Source organism: Electrophorus electricus, chromosome 5 (assembly GCF_013358815.1).
Source record: "Electrophorus electricus isolate fEleEle1 chromosome 5, fEleEle1.pri, whole genome shotgun sequence".
NCBI classification, from domain to species: Eukaryota; Metazoa; Chordata; class Actinopteri; order Gymnotiformes; family Gymnotidae; genus Electrophorus; species Electrophorus electricus.
This window is the reverse complement of record NC_049539.1, coordinates 23,063,721-23,081,403: the sequence shown is the minus strand read 5'-3', so window position 1 is coordinate 23,081,403 and position 17,683 is coordinate 23,063,721. Positions and strand designations below refer to the sequence as shown.

At 47.9% G+C, this 17,683-nt stretch overlaps 2 protein-coding genes across 4 annotated transcripts in view; both read right to left on the bottom strand.

The window, feature by feature from the left end:
• idua (alpha-L-iduronidase) overlaps positions 1 to 1,427 on the bottom strand; it is a 6,684-nt gene extending 5,257 nt beyond the window's left edge. Inside the window, exons 1-5 of one of the 2 annotated variants that reach the window (XM_035526196.1) lie at positions 998 to 1,427; positions 740 to 880; positions 520 to 602; positions 320 to 427; positions 60 to 155 (exon numbers count right to left, since the gene is read on the bottom strand). In XM_035526196.1, the coding sequence (XP_035382089.1) occupies positions 60 to 155; positions 320 to 427; positions 520 to 602; positions 740 to 880; positions 998 to 1,158 (589 nt within the window). In that variant the 5' untranslated portion in view covers positions 1,159 to 1,427. The remainder of the gene's footprint in view (positions 1 to 59; positions 156 to 319; positions 428 to 519; positions 603 to 739; positions 881 to 997) is intronic. The other variant, XM_035526197.1, reaches the window with a different exon arrangement.
• A 753-nt stretch (positions 1,428 to 2,180) lies between these two features.
• tnksb (tankyrase, TRF1-interacting ankyrin-related ADP-ribose polymerase b) lies at positions 2,181 to 17,168 on the bottom strand. Of its 2 annotated transcripts, none has more exons than XM_035526150.1 (28): positions 16,633 to 17,168; positions 16,007 to 16,231; positions 15,532 to 15,627; positions 15,352 to 15,388; positions 14,856 to 14,931; positions 13,510 to 13,530; positions 11,107 to 11,201; positions 10,862 to 10,928; positions 10,546 to 10,732; positions 10,078 to 10,196; positions 8,994 to 9,085; positions 8,684 to 8,762; positions 8,046 to 8,217; positions 7,536 to 7,615; positions 7,190 to 7,335; positions 6,853 to 7,018; positions 6,492 to 6,711; positions 6,149 to 6,258; positions 5,848 to 6,036; positions 4,886 to 5,135; positions 4,631 to 4,710; positions 4,365 to 4,485; positions 4,128 to 4,225; positions 3,804 to 3,878; positions 3,327 to 3,432; positions 2,880 to 3,066; positions 2,518 to 2,674; positions 2,181 to 2,319 (listed from the first exon to the last, which is right to left on the bottom strand). In XM_035526150.1, exons 1-28 carry the CDS (start codon positions 17,051 to 17,053, stop codon positions 2,233 to 2,235), a joined length of 3,759 nt encoding a protein of 1,252 aa, XP_035382043.1. In that variant the 5' UTR covers positions 17,054 to 17,168; the 3' UTR covers positions 2,181 to 2,232. The 2 variants fall into 2 exon arrangements, with proteins under 2 accessions (XP_035382043.1, XP_035382042.1); XM_035526149.1 differs by having other exon boundaries at positions 4,631 to 4,713; positions 16,633 to 17,166.
• Between the last annotated feature and the right edge of the window lie 515 nt (positions 17,169 to 17,683).

Genomic DNA, 17,683 nt, shown 5'->3' with positions numbered 1-17,683 from the left:
CAAGGCCACACTACAAACAGCACAGACAAAGTACACGTGCGGTAGAGGTGCAGTCGTACCTTGGATAGACATGCTCACATTGTCAAAGTCACGATTACTCGGCTCATTCCACGTCTCAAAGTTCCACTGAGAAACAAAGCCAAGACCATATTTCTCTAGAAACACACACACACACACACACACACACACACAGACAGACACACACACACACACACACACACACACACACACACACACACACACACACTCGTACATTCAGTACGCACCACAACATATCCCGTCTAAGTCACAGATCTGTGTGTTTTCATACTGAACGCACCTATGTATCTCTGAGCTATGAGATACACGAGTCTCCTCCACTCCACCACCTGGCTCTTGTCTTCAAAATCCCTGAAGGTGCTGGACACGCTGCCCATCAGTTCAAAGCCTGCAAAACCCACCACCTTCACGTCTCCACGCAGCTACACTAATAACGGTATGTTTTCACGCTGAAGCCCTGCTGGGATGGAGAGGTCTTACCAGGCTTTAGGCCATTCTGCCAAAGAAGGTGAACGAACTGATCCAGGTAGGTGAAGTCGTAGTGAAACTCCCCGTTAACAATCCTGCACGAATGCAAAAAAAAAAAGAAAAAAAAAAGCAATGAGCAAACGTGTCCTTGCCACCACCCTGCATATTTATGAAGGGCCTGAAGTCTGTGCGCACGGGACGCTGACTCTAACGCGCTCTGGCGCGTGCTCACCGCGCGGACACCAGCTCGAGCATCCAGTGCACGCGCACCTGCTCTATGGCGGCGCGCGGCGCGGAGCCGACGAGCGCGAGATTCAGCCGCTGGTCCGCGCTCAGGTCGTACAGGCGCGCGTCCGCGTGCGGTAGGGGGGCACTGCGCAGACGGGAGCGAAACAAACGTAATAAATAATAAATAACGCTTATAAACGGACACATCGCTACCGTTCTCCCGTTTAACGCACTAAACGAAAGCGCAGACGCCTTTTCTCACCAGAAACCAGTGCTCCTCCAGAAGTGTGTCAGCTTCCGGAGAGGCTTATCAGCGTTAACCAAAACGTCCACCGAAGAACTAGAAGCTATATGCAGTCTCGTCGAAAAGACAAGCAGAAACGCCCACGTTACGGCGCTTTTACAGCGCCTGAAGGCATACATGTTAGCACTTATCGCCCTTGTGGGCTATGTAAGTTACTGTGGCATTAATGTGGCATTAAATGACTGATACTGTTATATCACCGTCAGCTGTCATGGACCTAGCTAAGATAGCTAACGTTAGTATTAGACAGCTAGTTATAAAGTCTGATAACGTCTGAGCGCGCAGCTATTTTAGCAACATAAACTCGAAGAAATTCAACAACTGTTATCCGACTGATTCGTCAGACTCGACGCGCGTTTCAAAACAAACTGACGCCATCGAAAAGCGACAAGATCGACAGAGAATCATTTGAAGCAAATGGCGCCTAATGGTGACGCAGCCAGCCGGGAGGAGGAAACCACGGTAATGTAGTTCACAAGCTTTCCAGAGAGAAGCTGGACGTTTCTAACAAACGCCCTTCCTCAGCTGTGCAATGTATGTACTCTGAACGCATTAAAAATGTTCACGCAGCAAATGACAAGCACAAGCCGTTTCACCCCCTGCTAGATAAAACCCGTGTGGACATTCAGGTCAGTCTCATCTAACCTGGTTAGTACCGAAGTAAACCCACTCAGATCTGTGGGTCGTGTACAGCTTCTGCTCATACTAGACATTGAGCCTTTTCCTACAAGTAAGTCCACATTTAATGTTTAATTAAAGTGAATAAGCACATGTTCTTACAAACCATGAATAAAACAGAATCGAACCAAAAGGTGACATTCTGACGAGATTTATTTAAAAGAAATTAATAGTCACAAGAAAATGACTTTCCTTAAAATACAACTCAAATAGCTTGATTAATCACAATGTCTTTTACATGGTTCCATTCCACTGCCTGTACAGTACACTTCACAATCCTACTATTTTCAAATAACTTAAATAACTCACTTTAAAAGTGCAAATTCATACATGGCAACTCCATGGGTAAGACAATGGTCAATGGTACAGTTTCACATTTCTTTTGTGCAATAGTAACAAGAATGTCTTTGTGTGTGTGTGTGTGTGTGTGTGTGTGTGTGAGTGAGAGAGAGAGAGAGAGAGAGAAAGAAAGAGAGAGATGGTGAGAGAGCGCAAGAGAGAGAGTTAGAGAAGATCTATGATTTCTGTTCTGTTCCGGTGGTCGTCTGGGGGGAACTCTCTGGTTTGGCGATTTGATAGGTGATGAGATACTCTGGATAGGCCTGGAAAAAAATAACATTCATCAACACACGCACACGCAGTGTGTGTTCAGAGGAACACTGCAGCACTAACTCACACTAACACACACAATTCATGAGCTCGATGGTGGAGTCTATACTTATTTATCCACCCTGTAGTACTGTGTGGGGGTAATACCAGTGGCATTAGCTAGGTTAAGTGTGTGTGTGTGTGTGTCATACCTGCTCCCCACGGTAAATGACGTACTCGGCATAAGCAAGACCATTCACGCTGGGCCGTCCAATCACAGAGTGGTGGCCCGGGGGGGCGTGGGCCATTTTCATAGCACTGAACTGGAGAAAGGACTTCCCCAGGGTCACCCTGCAGAACAGCATCTGCCTGCAACACACACACGTCACATATTATTGACACACACATAAACCACATGAAGCTTACAGGGCCATCACCACTAATAAACAAATAAAGAACCCCAGAACAGCCCAGGAGCTGTGGTTAGAGGCATTGTGATTACTGTAGTTACAGGAGCTTTTGTTGGAGTAGCTGTGACAACTGTGGTTGGGCCTGTGGGGGGTGGCACCCTCACCTGTGGCACAGGTAGCAGGAACGGTCTTTGTGAGTGGGGCAACCAGTGCCCCCGCCGATGCCGTAGACATACTGGTTACTCTTGGACGAGTTCTCGGCGAAGTAAATCCCCGCTCCAAACATACCACCGATGTAGGCATGTCTCTCATCAAACCCTTTGTGGATGATGGCGTTTATAAACGGTGACCCTGGACAACCAGCAAAACCAACCCAATACCAGATAAGAATGAATCATCACACTTAGCAAATTTACAGAATTAATCAAGGAAAAGCTACAGGGGCACACACAAGGCATGTAGGTAGGGGAGCAGCACACACTTGTTAGAGTGGCCAGGAGGAGGGGTTTGAAGATGGAGTTAGAACATAAGCTTCCTGACGTGGGTGTTGTCAGGAAGGGGTGGAGCAGAGGGCGGGGTTTCGATGGGGAGATAGTGTTGAGAGTGTTTACCATGGAAGAGCATGCGTTCGTTGTGATGGTTGTGGTTCTCATCGGCAATCTCCTTCTGCCGGTGTGTGTATCGCTCACGTAGTTTCTTATTTACCACCTTCTGGATCTGCGCGCGCGCGCGCGCACACACACACACACACACACACACACACACACCACTCTAGGTCAACCATTCTAGTATTCTCTACTCTTCTATCTTGTCATCTGACATGGACATTCAATCAATGCAACCATGACAACCAAGCATAACAACACTGTTATACTGGGACACACACAGACATGTCATATCGTTAAGTTTCAGTTAAGTTATGACCCCATAAATATTTTTATTAAGAACAGAGATCCCGGTCTTGTTAGGACCACAGGTACAGACCTTCAGCGACTGAGACCATGTTTTTAAGGTCCTCATTGTTCTTGTTCAGCACTTCGGCAGTGCTACACACAGACGTGCAGCAATACAGTCAACACCGTTCTCACCTTGAGGACGTTGTATCTGCTGAAGACCCCTCCTGCGTTACCACCATCTCTGTGCTCACGGATCGTACTCTGCATCTACACACACACACACACCACACACACACACACACACACGTCACCTAAGCACAGGCACGCTCAGCTATGTGCAGTTTCACACACAATCACACACAGCATTAACACAGCCTGTCCATCCACACACAGCATTTTATTTTACCCAGGGAATATAAAATTAATTTATTAAGAGTTTAATGCATTTTAACACATGAAAGCACCGAGCTGGCCGAGAGCCAAAAGAGCTGCCCGTCATTTAGTTTGTTTGTTTACCTCCTCCTCGACAGACTGGAACTCCTTATCGTCAGGGGGCAGGTCGATCAGCACAGTTCCCTGGGCCGTGCAGTGGAAGGCCAGGTATGGGTTAGCACCTGCACGCACACAGCACACATGTGCAAACACAAACCACACATACACTTCATTTCAGAATCAGTGTTGGTCACTACATGCAGTCTGTTCAGCTTGTGTGTGTGTGTGTGTGTGTGTGTGTGTGTGTGTGTGTGCGCTCACTCTGCTGCCCTCCTAGCAGTCTCTCGATGCCTTTGATGAGTTTGTGTCTGTGTCCATAAGCGTTTATTCCGATCTCCTTTAACTCTTCATGGCCCATATCTGCCAGGACGTCCAGGGTGATCTACACGCACAGTCACACGAAATGAGAGAGAAAACATCTGATGGTTTTAAAATGTGCATGTGGTATTTTTGGCGGAAGCATCTCAGCAGGTGCGTGTTTCTGTTTCATTTACTGAACCACAGTGAGCCGATTCCGAAAGTCTCACCTGTTCACGCTCAAAAATGTCTCTGAGGTGTTCCAGACCCAGACTCTTCAGGAACTGAGTGATGTTCATGTCCAACACAGCTACTGGAGAACACACACACACACACACACACACACACACACACACACAGCATGAAAAATCAACGACTGCATGTAAATATACTGTAGAAAGCATCAGCTCTCCATAATTACTTACACACACACACACACACACACACACACACACACACACACACACACACACACTCCATCTCACCCTCGCCCTCTTTCCGCTCAGTCCCGGTGGCTCCGTCTGCAGGCCCGCTGGCACCCCCGGTGGCCCCACCGCTCGCCCCATCGCTGAGGGGCCCCGACAGGTTGTCGATGCTAGAGGCGGCAGAGAGGCAGGAGGGCGTGGAGGCGGGTGAGATCAGGGCGGCGCTCAGCACCGTGGCCTGAGGCTTAAAGCAGCTGGGCAGAGCGTCGGGCGGCATGGCATCCATCAGCAGCGCCCGGATATCGTCAGCCTGGGACGTGGGGGTGGGGCAGAAGGGTGGAGGTAACACTTAAAATCATCGCCGAATCCCATTTCACATTCATGCTAAGCTAAATTAAAATGTTCTGTTTCCACGGCAACAGTTCCAGCACAGTAGTGCTGATTATTAAACACAGCGTAGTAGTGTTAGTGTGCTGCAGCTAAGTGTTAGCACAGTACTGGAAAAGTAATACACTCTGGCTTAGCAGGGTAGCGTGGCTAAGTGCTGGCAACATGTAAGGATAGTGCTAGCACAGGGATTTACCACAACTAAGTGTTAGTAGAGAGTTAGTACTCTAATGTTAACACAATATTCACAAAGTAGCGTAGGGATGTACTGTGAGTTAACTCAGTGATGTAACTTGTGTTATCACAGTGTTGCCACAGTGCTGTACTGTGGTCAAGTTGTATAATACCGTTATCTAGCAGTGTTGACACAATGGTGTACCACAGCTGAGTGTTAGACTAGTGTTGACATGGTGTACCGCATGCATAGTGTCAGAGTAATGTATCAGGGCTAAGTCTTAGCATAGTGTAGACTGTATGATGTACCGTGGCCGTATTAGTACGCCGCAGACGCAGTGCCGTACCGTGGCCGTATTAGTACGCCGCAAACGCAGTGCCGTACTGTGGCCGTATTAGTACGCCGCAAACGCAGTGCCGTACCGTGGCCGTATTAGTACAGTGTAGACGCAGTGCTGTACCGTGGCCAGGTCGAGTGCGGTCTGACCCTCCTGGTTCTTCATGGTGGGGTCGGCCCCGTGTGCCAGCAGCAGAGCGCACAGCTGCGTGCGACCCTTCTGCGCCGCTTCGTGCAGCGGCGTGAATGCCCACTTATCAGTCGCATTCACACACGTGTTGTACTTTATCAGCAGTGCAGCTATGTCCACGTGCTGGAAAGAGAGAGAGAGAGGGGGATGGCTTCAGTGAGCTGTGAATGTATGTGAATGCACTGGCCAGGTTCAGCGCGTTGCTAGCTGGTGTGGGTGCACTGGCGGCTCTCACCCCGTAGGAGGCAGCGTTGTGCAGTGGGATCAGGCCTCCCTTATCCTGCGCGTTCACGTCTGCACCATGCTCCAGCAGATACTCCGCCACATCCAGGTTATTGTAGCCAGCTAACACACACACACACAGTTTTAACTGGGTTTTTGAAAAACAACAGGTAAAAGGTAAGCAAGTGAAGAAAGAGGCAGTAATCACACTATGTTACAGTAGCTTACACACTACATAGACATGGGTGGAAACAAGGCTTTGGTGTGTGTGTGTGTGTGTGTGTGTGTGTGTGTGTGTGTGTGTGTGTGTGTGTGTGAGACCGGTGTGTTGATGAGCGTGTGTGTGCATATGTTACCTGCCAGGTGCAGAGGGGTGGAGTTCCTCCCCTGTGTGTCTCTGCAGTTGATGTTGTCTGGGCTGCACAGTTTCTGCACGCGAGCCAAACAGCCCTTTTTCGCGGCGTCCAGCAGGGCGGCGTCCCCGCGCAGCAGGTCCTGTATGTCCGTGTCTCCATCCTTCACCATGTCCAGAGCCATGTTCCCGTCCCGGTTCTTCTTCGACGGGTCCGCCCCGTGCTGCACCACACAACGCAGCCGGAGACACCAACACAACACCCTGAGCCCTCAGCTCAAAACACACACCACTGCACTGTTAATGTGTGTCAGTTTAGTGTAAAGTGTGTGTGTGTAGTCTGTAGCTTTGAGGTGTGTGCTGACCTTCAGGAGCAATTTACAGATCTCGTATTTGCCCTTGGCTGCGGCCTCGTGCAACGGCGTAAACTTCCACAGGTCAGCGACGTTCACCGAGGCCCCATGGCGGACCAACAACTCCGCGACCTCGTAGTGACCATAGGAGCAGGCATTATGCAGAGGGACCAGACCACTGAGAGAGAGAGAGTGAGAGAGAGCGAGAGAGATATTAGGGTTTTGATTGTAGCTTGTTATATTATAATGATGGTATTTGATGGTGGTGTCGACGTCTGTCCCGTGCTGCAGCAGGTACTCCACCACCGCCACGCTGGTGTGTGGTGTGTGTGTGTGGTGGAGCCCTCACCCTTTGTCCTTGGCATGGACATCTGCGCCATGTTGTAATAGGTACTCCACCACTGCTACACGGTTGTACCCGGCAGCAAAGTGCAGCGGTGTGGAGTGACGCCCCTCCAGATCCCGACAGTTCACGTTCTGGGGAGAGCAGAGTTGCTGCGGGATGGATGGATGGACACACACACACGCACACACACGCACACAAAATCCAGACAGACACATGAAGGCAGACCCATACACACGCACACAGACACACACACACTCTCAGTTTTGAGCATCACCCGGTAGCCAGAGTGCCTAATAAATGTACATTTATTGAGCCTGACCGGGCAAAGAGGTCATCGACACACACACACCTTCACTGTGTCCAGGTCTCCAGCTTTGGCTGCCTCCAGAAAGCGGTAGTCTACATCAGAGTTTCGCACAGGGATGTTTTCTGGACACACAAGCATGCAGAGTGCAGTTTTAGATCTCTGCAACGTATACTGAAGCCAGTTTCAAAATCAAAGCTGTAGAGCAGTGTGTACACGGGCGGGTCCTGCAGCATGTCTGTGGACACCCCAGGGACATGTCCTAAAGTTGTGTATTGGGTAGTATAGTATAGTGGGTATTGAAGTATATGCACAATTCAAGTACTTTAACGACTGAGCTGCCACTGCCCTAGTATAATGGGTAGTATAGTGTACTGGGTAGTGTAGTATAGTATAGTGGGCAGGGTATTATAGTATAGTGGGTGGTATAGTATAGTAGTTGGCATAATATAGTATAGTGGGTAGTATAGTGTACTGGGTAGTATATTGTATTGCATAGTAGAGTAGTAAAGCATAGTGGGTAGTATAGTGTACTGAGTAGTATAGTGACGTTACCACTGAGTATCTGTTGTACAGCCTCGTTTCCCATCTGAGCAGCTGTGAAGCCCTGCAGAGAGATGATTGATGGGTCTGCTCCGTAACTAAGCAACAAGCGGCAGGTCTGAATGTGTCCAGCGAGAGCAGCTCTGTGCAGGGCAGTCTGTCCCAGAGTGTCTACTGCATTCACCTAAACACACAAAACCACACACATGCACATGTACACAGAAGAAAACACACACATTAGTTTGCTTTTAGAGGCACAGAATTCATGTGTGTCTGAGGTTTAAGCAATCTATAATATTGGAGGCATGTCTGATTAATACTGAAGGGCTTCAGTGGGTAGTATAGTGTAGTGGGTAGCATAGTGTAGTATAGTGTAGTGGGCAGTATAGTGTAGTGGGCAGAATAGTGTAGTCTAGTGTAGTGGGCAGTATAGTGTAGTCTAGTGTAGTCTAGTGTAGTGGGCAGTATAGTGTAGTCTAGTGTAGTGGGCAGTATAGTGTAGTGGGCACTATAGTGTAGTGTGGTGCAGTGGGTAGTATAGTAACATTGCAGACCTTTTAGCAAAACCTAGAGTGTATAATCATAGAAAACCCTCATGATTTGTGCATAAGATCCATGCCTGTAAGGTAGGTGTGTGTGTGTGTACACACCTTTGCTCCGTGCTTCTGCAGAACCTCCAGAACATCATTATGAGCCCGTTCAGCAGCTACATGGAACGGAGTCATAAAACTAGAGAGAGAGAGGGAGGAGAGAGAGAGAGAGAGAGGAGAGAGAGACAGAGAGAGAGAGAGAGAGAGAGAAGAGGAGGAAGGAGAAAAATGAGGGACAAATCACATATGCAGCTGTATGTCAGTGTTTGTGTTTTACATTCAGTTTTTTTTTTTTTGTAGGGAGGTGGGTGGGTTTGTCTCACTCTTTGTTCTTGCCGTGGATGGTGTGTGTGTGTGTGTGTGGACTCACTCTTTGTTCTTGTCGTGGATGTTGGCTCCCTTGCGCAGTAGCAGTTCTGTCACCTGTTTACGTTTTGGATGAGGAGAGGCCACCGCACAGTGCTGCAAACACACACACACACACACACACACACACACACACACTGTTAACAGAGCGCTGTCATGGGCATGGGTGTGTGGTCGCTGTGAGCAAGACCCTTAACCCTCAATTACTCAAGTTGTTTTCAGACATAATTATAAGTCGCTTTAGATAAAAGCATCAGGTAAATGCCATAAATGTAAACATGTGTGTGTGTGTATGAGCGTGTGTGTGTGAGCGTGTGTATGTGTATGAGTGTGTGTGTGTGTGTGTGTGTGTGTTACCAGAGCACTGTCGTGGGAGTGTGTGTGTGTGTGTGTGTGTGTGTGTATATGTATGAGTGAGTGAGTGAGTGAGTGAGTGAGTGTGTGTGTGTGTTACCAGAGCACTGTCGTGGGAGTGTGTGTGTGTATGTATGAGTGAGTGTGTGTGTGTGTGTGTGTGTGTGTGTTACCAGAGCACTGTCGTGGGAGTGTGTGTGTGTGTGTGTATGTATGAGTGAGTGAGTGAGTGAGTGAGTGAGTGAGTGTGTGTGAGTGTGTGTGTGTGTGTGTGTGTGTATGTATGTATGAGTGAGTGAGTGAGTGAGTGTTACCAGAGCACTGTCGTGGGAGTGTGTGTGTGTATGTATGAGTGAGTGAGTGTGTGTGTGTGTGTGTATGTATGAGTGAGTGTGTGTGTGTGTGTGTGTGTGTTACCAGAGCACTGTCGTGGGAGTGTGTGTGTGTGTGTGTATATGTATGAGTGAGTGAGTGAGTGAGTGAGTGTGTGAGTGTGTGTGTATGTATGAGTGAGTGTGTGTGTGTGTGTGTGTGTGTTACCAGAGCACTGTCGTGGGAGTGTGTGTGTGTATGTATGAGTGAGTGTGTGTGTGTGTGTGTGTATGTATGAGTGAGTGAGTGAGTGAGTGAGTGAGTGAGTGTGTTACCAGAGCACTGTCGTGGGAGTGTGTGTGTGTATGTATGAGTGAGTGAGTGTGTGTGTGTGTATGTATGAGTGAGTGTGTGTGTGTTACCAGAGCACTGTCGTGGGAGTGTGGGTGTTTGAAGCTGATGATTTCCTGGGCGGTTTTCTTCACCTTTGCCACATCAGCTTCCCGAGTCGCCTGCAGTAGTGAGTGACCTTTGAACTCATCTGATAGACAATAAGGAAGAAGACATACAAATCACTTGGGTTTGGTGTAGTGTGTATGTGTGTATGGAGACACAAAGGCGAGCCTTTCTTGTAGCTCAGGTGTGTGTGTGTGTGTGTGTGTGTGTGTGTGTGTGTGTGTGGTGACTCACAGGCCAGCCTCTCTCGTAGCTCAGGTGTGTGTATGTGTGTGGTGACTCACAGGCCAGCCTCTCTCGTAGCTCAGGTGTGTGTATGTGTGTGGTGACTCACAGGCCAGCCTCTCTCGTAGCTCAGGTGTGTGCATGTGTGTGGTGACTCACAGGCCAGCCTCTCTCGTAGCTCAGGTGTGTGCATGTGTGTGGTGACTCACAGGCCAGCCTCTCTCGTAGCTCAGGTGTGGGTGCAACGTCGATGGCACTCTTGCCATGGCAGTTAAGGAGGGTGGGATCAGCACCGTGACTCAGCAACAGAGAACACACTTCCACTCTGTTCTTACTGGCTGCCTCATGCAGGGGCGTAAACTGCCATAGGTCCATCGCATTCACACAAGCTCCATGCTGAGAGTGACAGATCCAACATCCAATCAGATCATTGAGATAATTTAGATGTTAGTCCACTACGACAACAGCAGGTGTGACCACTCCAGAAGGAGGAGAGGACTTCTTATGCTGATTGCGGTTTCTCACCTTTAACAGGAGCTCTGTAACCTCGTAGTGACCATAGGAGCAGGCGTTATGCAGAGGGACCAGACCACTGAGAGAGAGAGGGAGGGAGGGAGAGAGAGTTGCTTATTGGTTGAGTGAGAGAAGAGCCTGAGGTGTGGATGAGTGCATGGATATTAGAGTGGTATTGTTTAATATGAGTGTTCAAGTGTGTGTATATATATGTGTGTGTGTGCATGTGTGTGTGTGCATGTGTGTGCGCTCCTCACCCTTTGTCTTTGGCATGGACATCTGCACCGTACTGCAAGAGCAGCTGGACTATACGAACACGGTTATAACCAGCAGCCAGATGGAGTGGGGTTGACTGCAAAACGCATGCGCGCGCACACTCACACACACACACACACACACACACACACACACACACACACACACGCACGCAGAGCGCATCATTGGATTCACACAAAAACACACACACACACACATCCCTGATTATAGTAATAACACACACGCATGCACACATACATTCCTGAATATAGTACTAATACACAGACACACGTACGTGCACACACACAAGCAATCAACAACCTTGATTATAATGCATGCACAAAGCTAATCCTACCACTTAAGTCCATATGAATCATCCTTGTCAAACATCAAATCACCTATAACAAGCCAAATAATCATTACGGCTCAAAGCAGAACACAGCTATCAAACCTGACCAAACCACACACGTAACCAGACAGCAGGAGAAAGAAAGCACGCGTCCCAGAGCTTTTGCACGCAGAACGATTTTTCTTTCAGCAGAAGCTGTCAGAAGACGATGGAACACCCTGAGCTTGGAGGACTACTTTGTGAAAGCTGGGACAGGTCAGACACTACAGAGTCCTCTGTAGTGATAGTCACTGCAGATAAATAACAGTGCCACATCACCATGACTACTGCATAAACCCATGAGCATCCATATGCCTGGGATAGAGGCATATAATGCAGACATGCTTTACCCATAATGCACAGTACACCCCCCAGTTAGATCAGAACTGTGTCGGCTCATGTTCTTCCCTCTAGCGACCCATCTCAGGGTGCGATCTGGACCATCACCTCAGTAAGGTCTGTGAAGGAAATATTGTTGTGTTTCTTTCTCTATCATTGTAAAGCGTGAGAAAGCTTAGCATAAGATTAGAAGAACAGGACGTTCCCTAGAGAACGTCCTTGAAGAAATACACTCCTTCCAAGGAGTTATCTGGTCTCAGCAGAAGCAAACCCTCCCTCGTTCTCTCGAACGCTACGGCTATTATATAAGGGGAGGGAAATCACCCAAAGGGGAGCGAAGCAAATAGGCACGCTCATTTTTTGAAACTAATAACTCAATAAAATCTTCTTATCCACATCTGACTCCTTGTTTGCTGAATTTCCACCACAGGTCTCAGGCCCATTGTTCCCCACTCGCACACACGCGCGCCATTAAGCCGTTTCACCACAGTCAGCGTCAGTACTGAAACCGCAGGCAGCAAACCCTGGTTCACATTCACATGCAGTGGGTACTGGGTGTTTAAAGCACACTGTAAAATAGCACCAACTATTAGCATGCATAAACACGCACACACATTCTACAGTGGCCCCATCAGAAATTAAAGAATCCTAAATAAAATTGAACGCGAAACCTTAAACATCTAAAACTGACACAAAAGACTATAAAGTATCAGCAAAGCAAGATTTCTAAACAATAAACAAAACATTTAGCAGATGGAAAAACAACTGAGCAAATGAACCCCATGCATGCAGTGATGAAGTGAAGGAGACATGCTTTTTAACAGAAGTGACCCCAGTCACCAGCCAGCAAGCGAGAGGGAGGCAGGCACTTCTACTGGCCAGCCAGAGGGGGCGACCTCCAGGAGCAGGGACAGGCATTTTTCTCTTTGCTAACTAGGGTAGTAGTCTATAGAGCTGCTATTGGAATTCATCACGACTGATAGGAAGTGTTTACCCATTTCGGTTAGCACAGATAAGAAAACATACTGCAGATGCGTGTAAGAGAACAGAGGTTTACTACACTGTGAAACCTGTATAATCCTATAAGCTGCACCCTAAATGGCCAGACACAGGCTAATTGTAAACCACATAACCGTTACGTCACAGAGTTTGCTGTCGCTATGCAGCGTGTTCAGTGCACGCGCACGCGCGTGCACACACACACACACACACACACACACACACACACACACACACAAGGTCTACATATAAAAGGAAGGATGCAGAATGTCAGGCATGCTTTGCTTCTGATCACAGCCAATCAAATGGTTCAATTAATCAATCATTCGAGGCAAACTCTGCCGGTCTGGAAGGTGAAAGCGTGCAGTAGGATGGGCTCCAGCTGAAGCAGGTGATTCAGATCAAACAAAACAAAAAAGTAATAAAACAGGAACAAACTCATTAAAAAAAAACATGTCAAAGCCAAAAACACTGCAGCTATGTGGGTGTGTTTAGAGATGAATGTGCCCAGATCAAACAAAACAAAAAACTAAAAAAAAATAAATAAAAATGAATTGAACAGATATCAGTGCAATTAAAGTGCAGGTCTATGGATGGATTTTGAATGATATAAATTAACAGAAAAAAAAAAAAAACAAGTACAAATCAAACAAAATTTTGGTTTTCAAAATAAACTTACCAGCATTTTTTGCGAAGTTGACTGAAAGTTGCAAGAAACAAACAAAAAAAAGGCAAAACATAACAAAAAATTACCATACTAACATCTACCATACTAACATCATGTTTTCAGAGGAGGCAGGTGTCACTAGCATGTGATGCTGACTAATGCAACCAAATCAGTGATTAAACATTAAACCTCCTGTAAGGCTGCTCCACCCCCAGCTCCACCCCCACCTCCACCCAGCCAGCTGGCCTTATCTAACATGTCCTACTGCCTCCACATTGTTGGGGTACACTCTTGATCACATTTTCCTCTTGATCTACATGTTCCTGTCACACATCAGCAGAGAGGAGCTTCAGAGGTCAGGAGCTGATCAGATCGGATTTACACGTCTGATCTCAATGATGGGAGCAGAGTTATGAGTCTGAGCTCGACAATGTGGGCGGAGCTGATTCTGATCTCAATGATGGGAGCAGAGTTATGAGTCTGAGCTCGACAATGTGGGCGGAGCTGATTCTGATCTCAAATATAGGGGCGGCGTTATGATTCTGATCTCAACGATGGGGCAGAGATATGAGTCTGATCTCGAGAGGATCAGCACAAAGCAAACTTACGCAGAGAGCTGACAGGAGCACTAAAGCCTCTCTTTTGAAAAGCACAGCTGAAAATACTGCTGAAAATACTGCAAAATAGGGCTCAGGGCTGTTTGTGGACAGCAGTGTAATCACTCTGCCTGACGGGCTGTTTGCGGGCGGCAGCCAATTCACTCTGCCTGACGGGCTGTTTGTGTGGCGCTCTGCCTGTTGCGATGTCTACATGAAGCACACATAACAGTACTGACTGAGTTACTACTGCGAGGTGTAGGGGTGAGGGGTGAAGAGATGACCTGGACACACAAATACCAAAACGAATGTACACATCCATCCGAGCTAAACTACAGACCAAGCAGAACAGGGTCACTGCAAATGCAAAAGAAAAAATAAACACAAATGGGAGATGTGGGGCTGGAAGAGTCTTTGTTCTGTTTAAGGGGCCTGGATTTGTGCAGATGTATGTAGCGCCCTCCAGTGGCTGTACCTAGTGATCTGTCCAACAACTGCTGATTTGACTAATCTGTAAACACAACGCTATGAACGCAGCACAAACACATTGTGAAAGGCCATTTCTGCAAACATTAAGCTCAGCTGCACTCTTGCAGAGTGACTGTCCCTAACTCCAAACTAACTAGGAACCATCATGAGTGATAGTCAAGTGAGCAGGGTAGGAGTAATGGTAATACTTGTATTTAACCATATTCAGTAACCATACATACTAAAACACTGAGAACAGGTGTGTGTACAGGTGTATGTATGTGTGAAGGTTACCTTGCGCCCATCACTGGCATGGCAGTTGACATTGAGTGGTGTTAGCAGAGCCATCAGCTTGTCTTCATTACCACTCCTGAGACAGAGACACACACCCACACACACACACACACACACACACACACAATTATGGACAGCCTTTACTAACACAGGGCAAGAAAGGCACACTGAAAAGATGCAGAGGTTCCCAGTGTTCCTTTGTAATACTGCTAATATTGCATGTGTAAACACACACACACACCCACCCACCCACCCCTGCATGACGAGTTTACCATGAACCTAGTACTGCTCAGGTCACAGGAACGACTATTATTCTCTTGTAATGATCTTAGCAGACGTTCTGAGTGCTCCTCCTGGACCACACACATTCAGTGCTGTCTCCGTATTAAAAGAGCTCTGACTCAAATCAGCTAATTTAAAAACCCCATGAGCTTCAAGATGGTGTGTTCCATAAGAAACACTAGAACAAAATGTTCATGCCATAAAACAGACTCACCTCGCTGCCTCCAGCAGCTCATCCTTCTTATATTCACCTGCAGCCAAACATTCACATGATCAGATACACGCACCATCAGACAGGATCAGCATGCCTTTTATACATGTGTGTGTATATATATGCGCTGCGTGTGTATATATATGCGCGCGCGTGCGTGCGTGTGTGTGTGTGTGTGTTTACCAGTGAGGACGGTCTTGGCGGACGGATCTGCTAAGTCCAGGGCTGATTTGCCATCTGTATTTCTAATGTTGGGATCGGCACCATGCTGGAGCAGGACTGTAGAGAAACACAGACACACACACACACACACGTGAAAACCATTAGACTAATCCGGTCACTCTTACTTCCCCACTCACACCAACAAATATACTCTAGCGGTGTGGTCACCATCACAGTCTGCAGTCTCAGCGGTCTGCAAGGTGAACAGTATTCAGCACAACTCTGAAACCCACTGGACGGACACGGGGACACACACACACACACACACACACCTCTTGTGCTCCCTGAGTGTCATGAGTCAAGCGTTTTGTCTACTCAAACCAGGCCAACTGGAATGACGAACTACCATAATCACTATTAAGAGTAAAGGACGTGAACTCCTGACTACAGTTACCCTCACAGCCACACCAGAGGATTACCCGCCTCGCCTCCTTACCAATGCACACGTCGATCTTGCCCTTAATGGCAGCTTCGTGCAGAGGCGTGTAGTTCCAGTTGTCCCGCGCGTTGGGGTCCGCGCCCTGGCACAGCAGCAGGCTGACCACCTCCGCGTGGCCGAACGAGCACGCGTTGTGGAGCGGAATCAGCCCACCGTCGTCGCGCGAGTGCACGTTCGCGCCGGTCTGCAGGAGATGCTCGACAACATCTTTTCTCCCAAAACCTGCGCGGCGGGTAAAAAAATTAAATTACATTTAAAAAAAAGCACGAAAGTCATTTTCATTTAAATTACATCTGGCCAATGCAGAAATGGAGAAAGCCATTATCCACGCATAGACCTATTATTTGCTATGCAAACGCATGAAAATCGGGTTGTTGTTGTTTTCAGAATGTCTAATTTAAATATAAATGTAAATATAGCTAACTACCGTCCAACTGAGCCCGGCCGTGTGTCTGTACAGTTTACGGGAAATCGCCACATTTATTCACGTTGCTACCGCGACCATTTGTTTTGGTCTTAGCTTAGCCGAGCTCGTCGGAAGTCCGCCGTGAATCGCAGCCGAAACCGAGAAAAAAAACCCCCACAAACACGCACAAATAGCGCGAAACACGCGTGGCTCGTACCCGCGGCGAAATGCAGCGGCGTGGACTTCCTCCCCGCCATGTCCTTGGCGTTCACGTTGACCGCGTCCACCAGCCTCTTCACCCGGGAGACGTCTCCGTTGCGACAGGCCTCGAACAGCTCCCGGAACGCCCCGCCGGCGCCGCCGCCGCCTTCCTCGGCCGGGCTGGCGGCTGCCGAGCCGGGGCTGCTGCTGTCCGTGGCGCCCCCGGCGGAGCTGGCGCTGCTGCAGCCGGAGCTGGGGCGCTCCGGGGAGGCCGCGGCGCTTTCCGTGCCGCCGCCGCCGCCGCCGTCCGCGGCGCTCAGAGTCGCCGGATCCGGGACCACTGGCGACAGCGCGGGAGGCGGAGAGGCGATAGTGGCGTTCCGCGGAGGCGACTGCAAAACGCCGTGATGCTGCGAAGACCGACGGGACACCGCCATTTTCCCGTGAAAACCTCGGTCTGTCAACAATAACAGCTGGAACGGCACCACTTCCGCACAGGGCAAGTGTATTTCCGGTTACATTTTGTCGACGCTGAATACAACAAATCTGATTACAGTAACGAAGTCTGAATAAAACAGATCTGATTGCAGTAAACATGTCTGAATAAAACAAAACGATCTGATTACAGTATGTCTGAATAAAACAGCACTATCTGATTACTGTAAATATGTCTGAATAAAACTGCGATCTGATTACAGTATGTCTGAATAAAACAGCGAGATCTGATTACAGTAACAATGTCTGAATAAAACAGCATCATCTGATTACAGTAACGATGTCTGAATAAAACATGATCTGATTACAGTATGTCTGAATAAAACAGCATTATCTGATTACAGTAAGTATGTCTGAATAAAACAGCGAGATTTGATTACAGTAACAATGTCTGAATAAAACAGCATCATCTGATTACAGTAAAGATGTCTGAATAAAACAACATGATCTGATTACAGTATGTCTGAATAAAACAGCACTATCTGATTACAGTATGTCTGAATAAAACAGCGAGATCTGATTACAGTAAAGATGTCTGAATAAAACAGCATTATCTGATTACAGTAACGATG